Source organism: Rhinolophus sinicus, linkage group LG04 (genome assembly GCF_036562045.2).
Source record: "Rhinolophus sinicus isolate RSC01 linkage group LG04, ASM3656204v1, whole genome shotgun sequence".
Taxonomy (NCBI): domain Eukaryota; kingdom Metazoa; phylum Chordata; class Mammalia; order Chiroptera; family Rhinolophidae; genus Rhinolophus; species Rhinolophus sinicus.
The window spans coordinates 8196739-8213173 of record NC_133754.1 but is presented as its reverse complement, the minus strand read 5'-3'; the positions used below and the strand labels follow the sequence as shown (position 1 = coordinate 8213173).

General features: G+C 45.2%; 1 protein-coding gene across 4 annotated transcripts in view; it reads left to right on the top strand.

Annotated features, from left to right (window-relative positions):
• The first annotated feature begins 11099 nt into the window (after positions 1-11099).
• DGKH (diacylglycerol kinase eta) overlaps positions 11100-16435 on the top strand; it is a 165129-nt gene continuing 159793 nt past the window's right edge. Inside the window, exon 1 of one of the 4 annotated variants that reach the window (XM_074329334.1) lies at positions 11100-11118. Coding sequence is in view for 2 of the 4 variants with exons in the window: in XM_074329332.1 (XP_074185433.1) it covers positions 12874-12933 (60 nt within the window). In the remaining 2 variants the exon portion in view is untranslated. Of the gene's footprint in view, positions 11119-12701; positions 12934-12960; positions 13214-16435 lie in introns of those variants that run through there. The other 3 variants (XM_074329332.1, XM_074329336.1, XM_019749798.2) reach the window with 3 other exon arrangements.

The window sequence follows — 16435 nt, the reverse complement described above, 5'->3', positions numbered from 1 at the left end:
ACGTCATTTTTAGGCAGAGGGAAGATCTGAGGCGCCTGGAATCCCTGGTGAAGGGGGATCTAAGGTCCTGGGAAGGATGAAAGGTCCCTCTGAGTGCTGTGGCTGCAGAGACGCAGCAGGATCATGTGAGGACCTGGTCTCATGGGTCCTGGGAGATACCTCACGGGCAAAGGGACAGGTGGGCAGCAGTCTTCTGCAGGTAAAGACAAGGTTCTCTCAGTCTTGTACCGATCTCCTCTCCTCCACTGTTGTGACTGAACAAAACTCAGGGAGATGGTGGCCCTGATTCTCCTTTACCCTCTCCTCACTAGGAGCGAGGTGTGAGGGTGGGGCACACACACACTTCCATGCACTCGGGACCCTGTGTCAGATCACAGAGTGGATGGAGCATTCCATACGACAACAAAAGCCATGCAGGTCTGAGCCCCGGGTGACACGCTTTTCTTTACCACCATGTTCAGCTCTTTCTGCTTTCCCTTGGGATTCTCTCCCCCTCTGAGGTGTTAGGGTTGACAGGCTGGAGGGTCCCTCCCTGACCTGGGAAGACCCCCACCTAAGCCAGGCAGTGTATTGTAGCATTGAAGAGCGTAGACTTTGGAACTAGGCTGCCTGGGCGAAATCCTAGCTGGGATTTGTGCTTAAAAAAAAAAAAAAAAATTGTATGTCTGCCATATTGGATTGTACAGGAGGGGTGATCATGGAAGCAGCATGACCAGGTAGGAGACAGGTGCAGCATCCAGTGTGAGATCATCGTGGTTTATACTAGGGTGAGAGCTGGGAGAGCTAGGAATGATAGATTCACTTTAGAGGTAAATTTCACAGACCCTGCTGATGGATTGGATATGGGAGGTAAACGTAAAAGAGGACTCATTTTAGGTCTTTCACTTGATCCTTTTTCCTGGTATGGGGAAACTGAGAGGGAAGCAGGTTATAGGTGAAATCTATTTGGATATGTTAAGTTTAATATACATATTAGCTATCGAAAAGGAGATGTCAAGTGTGCAGGTGCAGAATGGAGTTTGGGGAAGAGTCAGAGTTGGAAATATAAATATAGATGTCATCAGCATATAATTGGAATGGAAAGTCATAAGACCGAATGAGAGTACCTGGGAAGAAGGTATAGACAGAGAAGAGAAAGGGCCGTGAAGGAGAGCGTTGGGTCTCATCAACTTTCAGTGTGATCCGAGGAGGAGCCAGCAAGGAGGCTGAGAACGAGCGGCCAGTGAGGTGGGAAGACTAGGAAATGAGTGCAATACCATGGGTCTTTGTAAACAGAGAACTCAAGAGAAGGAAGTGTTTAAAAAAGCAGGGAGTGGTCAACTCTGCTGAAAGGTCAAGCAGTGTTGACAGACTGAGTGAGGTGGGGACTGAAAAGTGTCCATTGCATTTGGCAACATGGGGGATGCTGGTGAGTTTGACCACGGGCTTCTATGGTGGGGGAGGGACAGAGCTGAGTTATAAATGAGTGAAGGAGAGTTTGGGGAATAGGGCAGTGGGGTTGGGGACTGTTTTCCTTGGACTGTTCTTTCTTCACCATTAGACTAGTAAGGAAAGAAGGCAAGGAAAGACCAGTTTGTTTCTCAAGGAAGAAAGAGCAACAGAGGCCTGCCTTGTCCCCTGACTCAGTCTACCTCAGCTCAGCAAGGGTTGCATCACAGTGTGGGACAAAGTATCATTGCAATTCAGAGGCACACTGTCCCTTTCCACATTTTCTTTATCTCTGAAGAAACTTTGGTGGCGCAGGATCGTAGGTTTCTGTCACAATCTGTTTCTCTGTTCGCTGGGAAGAAACCCAACCTCCAGTTATCCTTAATACTGACAAGTAACAATTAGAATATTAATTTCATAAAAGAACCACCACATTTTTTTTTGGGGGGGGGACATAGGTGTTCAATGTTACTGACATTTTACCTTTAATCTCAGCTTTTGGAAGCTTTCAATCTTGTTCACTAGATGCTTAAACAAATTAAACAATGTGACTAATTCTGCAGCCGTCACTGACTGATTACAACACAAAAGTTTTTTGTAAGCAAAGTTCACTGTGGAGGTATATTCACCTGACTGCTAAGTCATAGCTAGGATGTTCTTTAGACTGAGACAAGATTATCAGATGCTAAGAATAGGTCAGTTGAACCTGCAATTGTTTATTCCCTTTGATTTATTTATTCAAAGCTGGCCTTTCAAAACTAAATTATAAGAACCTGGTATTTGGAATAGGTTTCCAACCTCGTCCCCACCCCCTCCCCAAAGGGTAAAGCCTGTTCCAGCTTGTATGCCTTACTCCACCCTGGAGGAGACTGTTCATTTCTAGATCTTTCCAGATGCCAGACTAGTTAGTCAGAGGATTTCTAAGCTTGTTCAAAATACCTCCCTTTCTACTTCAGTCACAACTCCCATGATTGCCCACTCCTCCAGCCTCCATGTTGATACAGAGGGTGCCAAAAAAATGTATACACGTTTTAAGAAAGAACAAAACTGTATTAAAATTGTAATACTTAATATATACTGATAACAAAAGATGAATATGAGTCATGTTCATACATGTTTTTGGCACCCCGGGATACCGTGTTTCCCCGAAAATAAGACCTAACCAGAAAATAAGCCCTAGCATGATTTTTAATAAGACATCTGTGGGGACAGAGTCCCAGAGAGCAGTTTCCAGGCTCTCGGCCTCATGTGGAAAGGTGCTGGCTCGGGTAGTAAATGGACATCAGCTGTGACGAGTTGGCCATCAGCTGGTACCGGTTAGCCATTAGCCCCTGATATAACTGCTGTGGCTGCGCTGGGGGCCATTGGTTGGTTGGCAGAGAAGCGGACGTCAGGTTGCGGATAGTGCGGCTCCTGCTTCCTGTGTCTCCACCCCAGCCATCAGCTAGACTGTCGTGGTATGACTCCCCTATCTATGGCTCCGTGGGTGTTCCTTTTTGGCCTCACCATACCTGTGTTCTTGTGTGGGGACTGGAAGCTGAGTCCCCACGTAAAAACGTCCCCTGATAATAAGCCCTAATGTGTCTTTTGGAGCAAAACTTAACATAAGACCCAATGTTAATTTTGGGGAAACATGGTATTTCATGCCCTTCTCTTTTCTATCGATACCTTCTTCCCAGGTGCTCTCATTCAGTCTCACGACTACATTCCAGTTGTATTCTGAAGACATCTATATTTATATTTCCAACTCTGACTCTTCCCCAAACTCCATATATAAATGAAAAGAGAAGTCGATCTTTTAAAATGGTATCTGATCTCTAGTTTTGAAGACATAATGTCAGGGTATTAAAGACAGAGGATAACAAGTTACAATCCAACCTCACTAGCCTTCCAGGAGTTACAAGGACTAATTAATCAATCAGATGATGTGCTCACTGCTTGCCATTGTCATGGTTCTAGAGCTATGAACACAGAGGAGCTGTGCTGCTGGATGCAGCCCTTCATGACCCATTATGTGCTCATTTCTTCAGTCTCATCTCATATTCACCACCTCACACTGCCGCTAACAGTCACATCACAATTCTTTTCAGAACTTGAAAGAACCCACAGAGCTCTCTTTTGCCTCTTATCATTTATAAAGAATTCGTTTTTTCCCACCTATGACTACTTTCCTTCCACCCCTCCCCTTTCTACCCAACTTGGTCTCGCTAATGAATGAGAGTTAGGGCTCACTTTTAGATGTCACTTCCTCCAGGAAGCCCTCCATAACAATCCAAGATTGGCACAGGCATTCCTTCTACATGTTCTGGTACTCCCTGTGTCATGGCACTTAACACACTCGATTATAAAAGTACACACGTGTCCCTGGTACCAAGCCTCAGGTACAATAAGTGCTCAATACACATTCACTGAACGAAGGACTTGAATAGCTATGATTTTATAAGTAACAAATTTTTAAAAATATATTTTCCTTTAAAACACTGGAAAAAATCACAATGCTAAATAAAACATTAAATGAATTAAGTACTTTAGCTTCAGTGTAACAGTTTGTAAAGTTCTCAAAGTTCCACACCTTGTGACCAGAGACACTAAGCTAATTGCAGAAAACAGTTTAATGTGATTTGCACAACAGTAATGATTTGCACAAAGTAGGTGGTCAGTAAAGTCTTGCTGGTAGAGAAACTCAATTATAGGGTTTTGAGGCACCTTCTTGGTGACACAAAAAGCTGAGGTATCATTAGATGGTGTTCACATCCAAGTTAGCAGTCCTGTGACATCCGCTCTGACTTGCTGCAGTACACACACACACACACACACACACACACACACACACGCTTATCTTCATAAATGACAACGGCTCCACTCTTCCAGCGCCCAGTTTCTTCCCATTTCCTACCTCTTCAGTCACTTCCCTGTGATGTCCTCACTGGGAGCACGTGTGTGAGTGGCCCCTGGGGCGGGGCAGGAGCAGGCAGACAGAATGGCATGTCTTTGTTCTGGGCTCAGGTACAGCTGGGACCCATGTACGGCAGAGGCATGAGGCACCCCCAGCTGGCTCAGGCGCATCTCCTCACGTCCTGTCCCCTTCTCTGCAGGCTCTCCAGGTCCCTGTCTGGGCTAAAGAGTCTGGAGTTGAAAAGGTGGAGGGGAGGAAGGGAACCTGAGGGAGACTGGCCAGGCACCAGGGTGGCTGGGAAGGTGATGGTGCAGGAAGCAGAGCCCAAGGAAAGCAAAAGAAGGAAAGCATCTAGGAAAGGGGCGTGGTGGGCAAGAGGCTGGGAAAGGGGACAGCAGGACCAGACCCAGGCTGTCAAAGACCTTTGTACTGAGGGCCGTTGCTGTATCCTGGGCAACAGGAAAGAAAACACGCTTTATAAAGGCCTCGCTTCCAGCCCAGGGCAGAACAGCAATTAACCTTTATGGTCCATTTTTCTTCCTGACTCCTTTATTCTTGGCTCTGAAGACACAGAGTTCTGTCACCCTGACCCTCACCTGGGCATCAGAACTGTTCCCGGCAAGCAGGCATTTCAGTCGTGTTTCTCCCCCTCGGCCTAACACATGTCTGCTTCCTATGCTGCAAAACAACACCAAGTCCCCCGCAACAGAGTTCTTGAAGCAGGTGTGGTCCATTCACCTCTTGCTCCTTCCTCTGTACCTGTCTCCCGACTCTTCTTCTGCCTCTGACAGGACTCCTCCATGCTGGCTCTGTTCCTAACAAGTCCTGTGACCTCCAGCAAAGTGCTTGCCGCTGAACGTTGGTATCCCCACCTGTGAAATGGGAACAATCATAATTACCTTCTATGGTTGTCGTGATGATTAAACCCAAGGGGCCACTTATTTAAAAGGGGCTTTAAAAACCTATTATGTGCACACTTTTGTAAAATCTGTGGTTTTCTAATTCCAGTAGCTGCTAAGTTCAGAGACTATGACTTCCCTTTTAGAGAATGCGGGGCAATGCTTCCCATCTAATCTGTGTGACATAAAAGTAATATTCCCCCATTTCTTTTCCTTTTCAGCTGGAACTTTTATGTCTGTGGGAGCACCTATATTATGCCAGATGTGTTTAGTACAGTATTTCACTACACTAAAGCCCTCACCCAGAACTGAGCAATTAGTGTGATTATACTCGTTTATAACTTGCTCAAGGCCAATAAGTAGAAGAGCGGGAGTTTGACACAATTCTCTTTAACAGCGGATCTCATGCGCTTTCCATTCCATGTCAGTATGCTTCCAACGACCAAGGGCCACGCCTCACTCTTGACTTTTTCCTCCCTTGTGTCGTTTTCTGAGAGAACATACTCCTCACCCTCTCTGAGGAAACCAGCGTGTAATCATCCATCCCTCGGTCTGGGCTGGTGTTGTGACATTCACTGACATCCCGGTCCTGAAGGTCCCCATGGGCCTCTGGCTCCCACTGGCCTCTCCTGCACCCTGGACTCCTGATTCCTGCCTCCCGAGGGCTGCTGGCCTGGGTGTGTGGCCACTTGGCAGGAGCTCCCTCGATCTGTCGGCCCCATTCCCAGCACTTCGCTCTGGCTTGGTTCCCGCTACTTGTTTCTTGACAAGTCTCTAGGATCTAGAACTCTGACCATGAATCTAAAGTGGCTGGCCCCTGTCAGGCCCAGATGCAGTCCACTGAATGTATCCTCAGGGATCATGAATGCTAGCTTCCCCATACCTGGCTCTGCTCACTTGGTGGGAACCCCACGGTTAGCCATTGTTTGAATCACAACTAAACGTGTCACGTTTTATTTTCCTTCTAGATCCAGTACTTCCCCCTCATCTGGCCTAGAGGATAGAACCTCTATGCCCCTGGTTTCCCTTTTCCTCGGCCTCGTTCCCCAGTCCCAATATATCTCTTTTCAAGCATTTAGGGATTTCCCTAAATATGTTGAGTTTTTATTAATTATGATCAATTAGTAATAATTTTCTTTCCTTGAAAGCAATAAATGCTTATTGTAGGAAAATAAGACTAAAGAACACCCATGTCCTACCACACATCAAACGAAACAAAAAACGACAAATACTAGGGATTATGGAGGTCAGCTGCCCCCCAGTAATCACTAACCACTTTGGAATATATCCTGCCAAACTTCTTAATGTATATTTGTATAACATTTACATTTTTCACACATTGTGTTTTAAAATCTGCCTTTCACTCATTGTATTTTTAGCATCCTCACAAGTAAATATTCACAATCAACACATTTTTAATGCTTTTAAAGTTTTTTTCTCTTGATATTGTGTGAAATGAGGGCAGGAGAGTGAGATAAGATCACTTACAGAACTTGCACCAGTTCCACAAACTGTCACCAATAGAGATCATCACAGAACCCTGCTGCCGTGAAGAACCACGAGGGATCTTTTTATTAAGGCAGCACAGACAACAGCCAGTGTGACTCAAGGAGAGTTGGGTTTGCTAAGGATCTTCTTTTCCTGTGCTCCACGTTCCTTTTATAAAGTGGAACAAGGGCTGAAATTTCTATTTCTTGCTTCAGGTGCATTATTACTGAGATATAATCTACTTATAAAGTTGCTTCCAGTACATTCCCTAAGCAGAGAGTCTTCAACAGATTATTTCCAGGGCAAGGTTTGTGAGGCTCCAGTGTGCTGGGACAGTGGGACGCTGCACCTCTTTGCTTCTCCAGGGTCTGTATTTCAGTTGGCTGTGTTCCCCATGGACGATAACCCATGCTCTTCAGGGGCTGTGTCAAAGCAAAGAGATGTCCCTCTCTGTTTATGATCTAATCTGAGAATGAATCTCTGGTTGCCGAGAAACAGGAACATGGAAACTTACTGAGGTGTATCACTGTGGCAGGTGGTATGTTCCAAAGAGGTCTGTACAAGTATATATATTTCATCCCACATGTTCCTCTTACAATGTTTCTGATAATCTTCCTACTGAGAAGTAGGATTTATGTTCCATACCCTTGAAAATGGGCAGGGTTTTATGACAGCGCCAATCAATTCATTTGGTGGAAGTGATTCTATCTGATTTCTGAGGTGAGTTCATAATAGGATTTAGCAACCACCTAGCTTGCTCTCTCAACACACATTTTGGGAGCCCTGATCCTACATATAAGAAGTCAATCCAGGTGTCCTAAAGCCACCATGCTGGGAAGAGTAGTGGAGAGGCCTTTTAGAGATAAAGAGAATTACATATGGAGCCCCAGTTGTGCCAGCTTTCATTTGTTTTAATCTTACAGCATCCACTGCCAGACCTGTAAGTGGGCCAGGAAAACCTGTAGGTTCCTGGCAGAGTCAAAAGTAACACCTCATAGGGTATGCCTTACTCCCATGGAAAACAGGTCCACTGAAGATAAGCTCGCTGTAAAACATTATAAAGCACACAAGGAAACAAGACACCACAAATGTGACTCAGCAAGTGCAACAAATGGGAGAAGTTACAGTTTATCAACTATAGATAATGAAGCAATCTGAAAGAGGCTTTTAGATAACTGTGTTTAAAATGTTCAAAGAGATAATGAAAAGAATAGACTACAAGATAGCAGACTCCACGATATTGTGGGGGAAAAAAAGGAACAGGTAGATTTGAAAAAGCATGAAATGAAAATTCTAGGAAGGAAATAAATAAACTTTTAATGGACATAGAGTAGAAAATCCAGCTGCAAAGAGAATTAGGGAATTGGATGATAGATATGAGAAAATTCCCAAAGATCAGCACAGAAAAGTAAAAAGATGGAAAATATGAAAGAAAAACTAAAATGTGGAGGATAAATGAGAAACTTCAACTCTTATCTAATAGGTGTTCCAGAAAGATAAAATAGAGAGAAATGTATGAGGTAGGGATGGGAGAAAATATTTGAAATACATAAGGGCTGAAAAATTTCCAAAACTAAAGGACTTAAGTTTGAAAATGCATACCCAGTCCTGAACAAGGTATCTAAAAACAAAATCCACCTAGAGGGGCCGGACCGGTGGCTCAGGTGGTTAGAGCTCCATGCTCTTAACTCCAAAGGCTGCTGGTTTGATTCCCACATGGGCCAGTGGGCTCTCAACCACGTTTGCCAGTTCAATTCCTCGACTCCTGCAAGGGATGGTGGGCAGCGCCCCCTGCAACTAAGATTGAACATGGCACCTTGAGCTGAGCTGCTGCTGAGCTCCCAGATGGCTCAGTTGGTTGGAGTGCGTCCTCTCAACCACAAGGTTGCCAGTTCGATTCCTCGACTCCTGCAAGGGATGGTGGGTTGTGCCCCCTGCAACTAGAAACGGCAACTGGACCTGGAACTGAGCTGCGCCCTCCACAACTAAGACTGAAAGGACAACAACTTGACTTGGAAAAAAAGGCCTGGAAGTACACACTGTTCCCCAATAAAGTCCTGTTCTCCTTCCCCAATAAAATCTTAAAAAAAAAAAAAATCCACCTAGACACTGATTAATAATGTAAAATCAAATGAAAAAGAAATATTAAGGTACTATACAGAGAAAAACACCCATAAAGGAATAATAACAAGACTGCCTCCAGACTTCCAGAAGGTAGTGGAATGGTAACCTCAAGGTGTTGGAGTCAGTAATTGTCAACTGAGAATTCCTTAGCTGATGAAATTATGATTCAAGAATGGGAGGGAAAATAGAATGAGAGTGATATGCAAAGATATAGAAAATTTTACTCGCAGATATTATTTTCAAAAACTAAAGAATGTATTTCGCGAAGATATAAATTGAGCCCAGAAGGAAAGAACGCGATACAAATAGTAAGGATAAACATTGATAAAATATGTTGGAAAAAATAATTAAATAATAATTGTAAAAGCAGTCACGATGATTAGTAAAGATTTGAAAAATAAATGAGGAATTAAAAAACACTAGATAGCAATACCTAGTTTATAGGAGAGGAACTTCATTATTTTTTGTTGTTTGTTTAAGATTATCTTAAAGGAAGGGGATGACAATATGAACTAATCTTGGATGGTAAATATAAATGTTAATATTTTAAGGGTCACTGCTAAGAATTGAAATGGAATGTATAAATTCCAAATCAGCAGACGTGTTTAGAAAAGGGAGTAAACTAAAGAAAATTCAGTTAATAGAATAGAAGGTAAGCAAGGAGAAGAAAACAAAGGAAAGAAATTTAAATAAATATGAAATGAGAGGGTGGTAATAAATCAAAAGATGGTGATCATAATGTGACAGAAACTGCTCGTTTTCACCAGAATCTATTTCTGCCTTTCACAGTAATAGAATTGTGGTTGGGATGTGGCTGGCCTCGTTTTCCCCACTCCTAGCTGTGGGCTGTGATCATGTCACTAAGTCCTGGCCAATGGGATCTAAGCCCATGAGAAGTGTGTCACTGTGGATCTAAGCCTAAGAAGTCGGCCTGTGTTCCTTCACACCTCTTCTTTCCTTGAGCTGGAGCTCCCTAACCAGTTTCTACCAGGTGGGTAAAGGTAATGCCCCAGGGGATGGCACAGCAGGACTTCTTTCTTACAACAACCTTTTACCCTAATTAATATACATGATAAATGAAAACTCATTAAAATAGACTGCTAAAAGGCAGAATAATATTGAAATTCTACTGTCAGGTACATGACACACTTAAAACATAATGACTCAGAGTGGTGGAAAATAAAGAGATGGAAAGATATATACTGGGCAACCACTAACAAAAAGAAAGCTATTGTGTCATACAAAATAGAATGGAAGCTGAAAAAAACAATGGACAGATAAACACGTGATATACTTAACTAGGCAAACTGGGTTATAGTCCTGGCTTTGTGATTTGTACAGTGGAACCTTGAGCAAATTGCTTTATTCTTTTCTAGTTTCAGTTTCCATCTCTATAAAAGATGACAAGAATATATTAGTGGCAGAATTGTGAAAACTAACTGAGTTGGTGCATGGAAACTGATTTTTCTATAGCCATAAATGCAGTAACAAAATTCTATCACATAATTTATTCACCATTTACTGAGCACCTACTATGAGTCGGAAACTGTCCTGAGAACTAGGAAGATAGAGGTAAGTCTGTTATACTTGTCATCAGAGAGGTTATACGTAAAAAAAAAAAAAAAGAATGCGTTTAATAAAGTCTTCTAAGGCATTATGATGGGCACATTTAGTCTAGAGAGTGACCAATTTGAACCTGCAGTGGGGTCAAAAGATTGCATCAGGAATGTGACTCTCATGTTGAATCTTGAAAGATGAGAGGAAGGGCATTCCATGAGAGGGCATGAAATAAAAATTAGTGACATGAAAGGGAGCTACATGTGAGGAACTCAGAGTGTTTTATGAGACTGGAGAAATAGATACTAAAATATTAGGACTTCATCCCATAGGCAATGGGGAGACATTTGAAGGGCTTATCCAGGGAATGACTCCCTCAATTTTGTATTTTGGAAGGCTTACTTTGGCCAAACAGTGAGGGATGACAGGGTTAGAGGTACCATTAGTTTAGAGGCCGTGAGATTAATAAGGAAAATAATACAGTGTTTCAGGGGCAAGAGCAGTGAAATGGAGGGAAGGTGATAGACAGGAACCTCGGGCGAGGGAGGGGTCAATGGGAGAGAGAAGGCGGAGCCTGGGACAGTGTTCAGATTTCTCCTTGGCTGGGTGGATTGTGGAGACATTTACTAAGAGAACGAGACTAGAGAGACAAGCCAGCTGGCAGGAAAGTTAACTTCTGTTTCAGTCAAGCTTAAGGTCCGTGGGACGTCTGAGTAGAAATTTCTGGTAAGAAATCGCCTTTCCAGAGCTGGAGAGCTGGGATAGGGATGGAAATGTATGAGTTAGCACACGGTTGGTAGTTGAAGTTGGGTGTGGATCTGGGCAGACCAGGCAGCATTAGAAACAGACCGAGGGCAGAGTGGGCACTCCAACATGGAAGAAGTGGCAAAGGAGCCGAGGAGGACACGGTTGGAGAACTTGGAGACTGAAGTGTCACAGGGGCCAATGGAAGGGATAGTTTCAAGGAGAAAATTCTGGTCCCCAATGGCAAATGTTGCCAGATGGGTTAAAAAGAGAATGGGGGTGGGTGAGTGGGTGAACCCAAACCCAACGGTTTAGATTTCTGACGCCACAGATGACCTTTGTCAGGGTCCTCTCTGGGAACAGGAGTCGTTGCCACAGAAGTTTTGCAGAGAGGAATGAGGGGCAGCTTAAGAAATGGATGTGAGATCAACAGGCATTTATCTCCCAAAGAGCTTGGCTGTGAGGTGAGGACCGGAGGCAGACTGCATCAAGCAAGCGTTTGTCATTTTTCAGTTTGTTTTTTAAATGTGTGATTTGTGTTTGGCATGATTAAGGGCCATGGGAAGATGCTAATAAAACTGAAGGGACCTGGAAATCCAGGAGAGGGAAGAAGCTGTGAAAGCCCATCTTGGATTGGAATTAGATGGAAACCGATTTAGATGCCAGAAAGACGATCAGAAAAGCTATCTGTAACGTAGTCAGAGGGCGGCAGAAGGTGACTTGCAGTGTATTGAGCATACACGGCGGGCCAGCCCCTTTCCCTAATCTGAATGAAGTCCTGGAGTTGGAAGGCAGACCGACTCCTTAGCGGGGTTTCTTTCCAGGAAACCGTTAATGATGAAAAATGAATAAAAGAAGCACTTTCTCAAGTTTAACCCTTTTTGCAGATGCCAACCGATCTGCAGGCTTTTTAACATCACGGAGAATAAACGATCCCTGTCGCAGCTGGTTCACGAGCGGCTCTGGGGTGGTTACTGCCCTGCTGGGTTGAAGCCGGTCACTGTCCAGTGTGAGGTCGTTTCAGCCTCGACGCCTAGAGGAGGGGAGGTGCCTGCAGCGCAGGCAGCGGGCTTTTGGAGGGATGCGGGCGCAGGCTGCCGGCACCGGGAGAGGTCGAAAGGGAGACGGGCGCTGGGAGACGTCTCTCCGGACTCCAGACCACCGCCGCTCCTATTCCCAGCGCGTCCGCCGGCCCAGCCCAACCTTTCTCCGCTGACCCGCCGCGCCCAGCGGTGGCGCGGCGCCCGACCCGGGCGAAGGCCGCTCCTGGCCGCCCGGTGCCCTTGACCACCCGGCGGCCGCTTTCGGTTCCGCGCCTTATAAGGCCTGACAGGAGGGTCACGTGCGTCCCAGGCCGCCCGCCGGGAGGAGGGGGCGGCAAGGGGAGGGGCGGGAAGAGGGAGGAAAAGGGGAGGGAGCCGGGGGCGGAGGAAGGAGCAAGGGGCGGGTTCTGCGGCCGTGGGAGGCGGCGGCGGCGGCAGCGGCGGGGAGCGGACCGCGCGGAGCTGGACGGAGGAGGAGGAGGAGGAGAAGGTGGAGGAAGGGCCCGGAGCGGGGGCGGGAGAGCGCAGCGCTGCGGAAGCCGGAGACCGCGGGAGGGCCGGTGGCCGGCCCCGCTCGGGAGCCGGGGCGGCAGCGACAGCGGCTAGAGGACCTCAGCGAGGGAAGCGCATCCAGCGGCCCCGGCGGGGTCCCGGGTCCGCGCGCTCGGGCGGCCGGCTGGCGCGGGCGGGCGCGATGGAGCCGCAGCACGTGCGCCCCGCGCCCGGCGCCCGCAGCCCGGCCTGGGAGGAACCGGTGGGTACAGCGCCCGCGCCCACCCCCTCCCACTTCTCCTCTGCTCCCCCCGCCCCGGCCGGGTTCCGTTCAGGAAATGGCCCGGGATGAGGTCCCCAGCTGCTTCCCAGCCGGGGCAGCGCTTCCTCCGCCGCCCGGGCTCCTCCTCGCGCGCCTCCCGGAGCGCCTTTGTCCCGCCAGCCGAGGTTCTTCCCCAGGGGCCGCTGATGACGGCCCTCGGAGGACCGTTTCCGCGCTTCATAGACTTCTCAACTTTTCACTTGATTTGAGAGCGTAGGAGGTAGGGCGGGGGAGAGGAGAAACCCAGGCTGCGGGGTCAGCGTGTGCGGCTGGGAGGAGACCGGGTGTTCCCTCCGGAGACCGCGCCCAAGCCGTCACCTGAGCGCGCAGGTTCCTGAGGACCGGCGCTCGGGGAGGCTGAGCGCCGCCGGCAGCCTGGAACCACGCCTCCGACTCCTGTTCGCCGCCAAAGCCCCGGGCTTTTCTAGGGTTCAAGGGTTTTGTCAGGGATGCACGGGAAGCTAATCTCGATTTCGCTGCACCAGTAACGCGCAGGTTGGGTAATTTTCGGGACCGAGAGTAGCATGTGCGTGTGTATTGTGTGTGTGATGGGGGAGGAGACGCGGAGCGGGTGGGGGGTGCTTTGGATGTGTTCCCTCAAACTCCTTCAACTTCCTTCCTTCTCCAAACTCGGACAGTCAGAACCACCTCACCACCCTCCAGGGACTCTATTCCGGAATCCCAGTCTCACTCAGAGCTCTGTAAGCCTGTGTGGGCTGTCTTTTCCCTGCCATCGAATTTTGGCTCTCCACGCCCTGCCTCGATGTGTGCTACTCTGTCTTGGTTGAAATTCTTGAACCTATCGGAGAAGCCTCATCCGAAATTTCCGGGCTCACCAGTGTTCTGTTCAGCGTGTTCAGATGCTCTTTGCCCAGGATCTCCGTGTGTCTGCTCAGGCTGGCCCCCTGCCTGCTGAGAGCTCGTAGGTCAGGTGCCAGGCGTGGTTCTCCTTTTTCTTTTCTAGTATGTACACTCTCAGCTCCTTTGCCCAGAATACGTTTCTCTGCTCCGTCTCCCGACCTTTGAGAGCTGTCCTTACGCTGATCCTTCTGTATCTGCAGCTGTCTTTCCTTTTTGTAAATTTGAACGTGTTGTAAGGTTGCCCATCTGCTCCTATTCTGTTGTGTTTGTCACAGGATTAAATTATTCTTGAAATTAAACATCAATTTGGTTTTGAATTTTAAATCAAAGATCATTGAGAACTAACTTCAGTGACCTGTTTTTGTTACTTTTTTACTTTTAAACTTTCCTATATGCAGTCCCTTTGGACCCGAAGACTTCAAACCAACCCCAATCACAATGGAAAATACTCAGTTATATGTATTTTACTTTAGGGTGCTAATCCCAGAACTACTTTGTGGCTAGAAATATAGAGAGAAACTTTCCTTTTTTTTTTTTTTGCTGTACATGTCAGAGACAAAAGTGAAAATGCTTATTTATCAGCTTTTAAACTATAGCTAATAGAAATGTATAAATTAGCTGTGAGACTTTATCCAGACTGCAGAACTCGCCTTAAAAGTTAGACTTATTTTCTTTAAATACCGAAGGCCTTTTTATTTACTCAAAAGATATTTTATCCAGTACCTACTATGTCCCAGGACTGTCAGATGCAGCCATTAAGAGCAGATCCTCATATCCTCACGCAGCCTGCATTCTTGACTAAACAGAATGCCTTGCTTCCTGTATGTTAGTGGTTTACATTCAGATAGGCCAGAAGGCATCCTCAGAGATCTCAGGTATGTGGCATAAAATGATACTTGTGATAGTGATTTTATTTGAAACTCTGTGGCCATACATATATGACCACAAAGTCTATGAACTAATAAAGGTAATTCTCATTTAAGCTCTTAAGAAAAGATAAGTTATCCAAATCACTGAAAAGTTACATGCACAAGGAAAATGGAAGGATATAATAGGGGGAAAAAAGAGTACTTAAATGTTTATTTTAGACATTTGGAGCAAAAGAAGGAAATACCAGGTTAATCTAAATATGTTTTGAAGGTGTACAATATTCATTAAAATCAGGTATTCTTGAATTTTTCTTGGATCAGTGATCCCTTTAAGAATCTCATCAAAACTATGGACTCTCTTTCTCCCAAACATGTACCTATGAAACCAGCATCTAAAAATTTTAATAAAATTTCAAGGGAATCAACAGATTTCCTGAAGCTGGATCTGTGGACGCTGAAAGACCTTGAATTGAGAACATCTGCTTTGACTAGGACTCAGTTTTGCAGTTATTTAAAGTCTGCTGTTTGGATTCAAATATAGGTAACTTTAACACTTAACTATAAAAGTATACTTGTTTACATTTATGCAGAGGAATATCCAATATCGAATAGGCGAGCCTCACATTACAACATCACATACAACAGCATACATATAAGGATTCACTCCTTCTCTTTTGATCTAAAACAAGATGTTATGATTCAGACAGAAGAGTAAACATAACCTTGGAATTGATGCTGAGTAATAGTAAAAGGAACAGCACTTTTTGCTTGAAATGTACCCATGTGTGGGGCTGAGAGGCAGCTAGCTGCTGGACTCATGACATTCTTCTAACTGAAGATGAAATGATCATATTTAGTTAAATGGGGCATTTAAATAATTACTCTAGCTAGGGCATTGGGCCTGAAAGAAGGTGAGCACTCAGGTTTCTTCAATTTCTTTAATGTTAGCTTCAGAATGTAATCAGATCAGTGGAAATAGGGGCATTACCTAAATTTCTAATCAATGAAAAATATTTTGGCGGTGGGAATAGGTGAGTACGAAGATACTTAGCCAAACAACTCTTACCCATAGATAATAGCCTGGGGGCAAAATGGGTCGTTAGAATTCTAGCCAAAACTTAAAAAGTGTGGGAGTATTTGCCAAGTAGTTCTTAGTGGAGTAATACTAAGGTACATTATACTTACTAAAATTTGTTTTTGTGTTCCAATGATTTTTATCTAGTTGGCTCTGATGAGACTATTCAGAACCAATGGAAAATCAGGAGGGAAGCATTTCAAAGGAAAAAGGGCCAAGATATAACAGATTTTAAGTATATTTATGGATTAGGTCTAGATGATGAAAGGTTTTTGGCGTAGGTGCAGTTGATGTCACGATTAATCTCAACGTCTTTCTCATTTAAGTAACAACTAAGGCAATTTTAATAAAGTTTTGAATATTAAATTCTAAATATGCAACAGAGAGCTTATGATGGAAGCAGTTCTAAAGTTTGAATGAAAGCAGGCCTGTACTTGTTCAGACCTGCAGCGTTCTTTGCATGGTTCTTGTTGGTTAGGGATGTCAGTCCTAGATCATGAGTTTTTAAAGTGCCTTCTTGGGTTCTTCAGGATACAAATGTAGACTTCTACATGTTTATGATATAAGATTTAATATGAAACCTTTGAACATGTGGGATTTAAAAGTTGCAAATGGATATTAAACCTCTTTTGTTAGG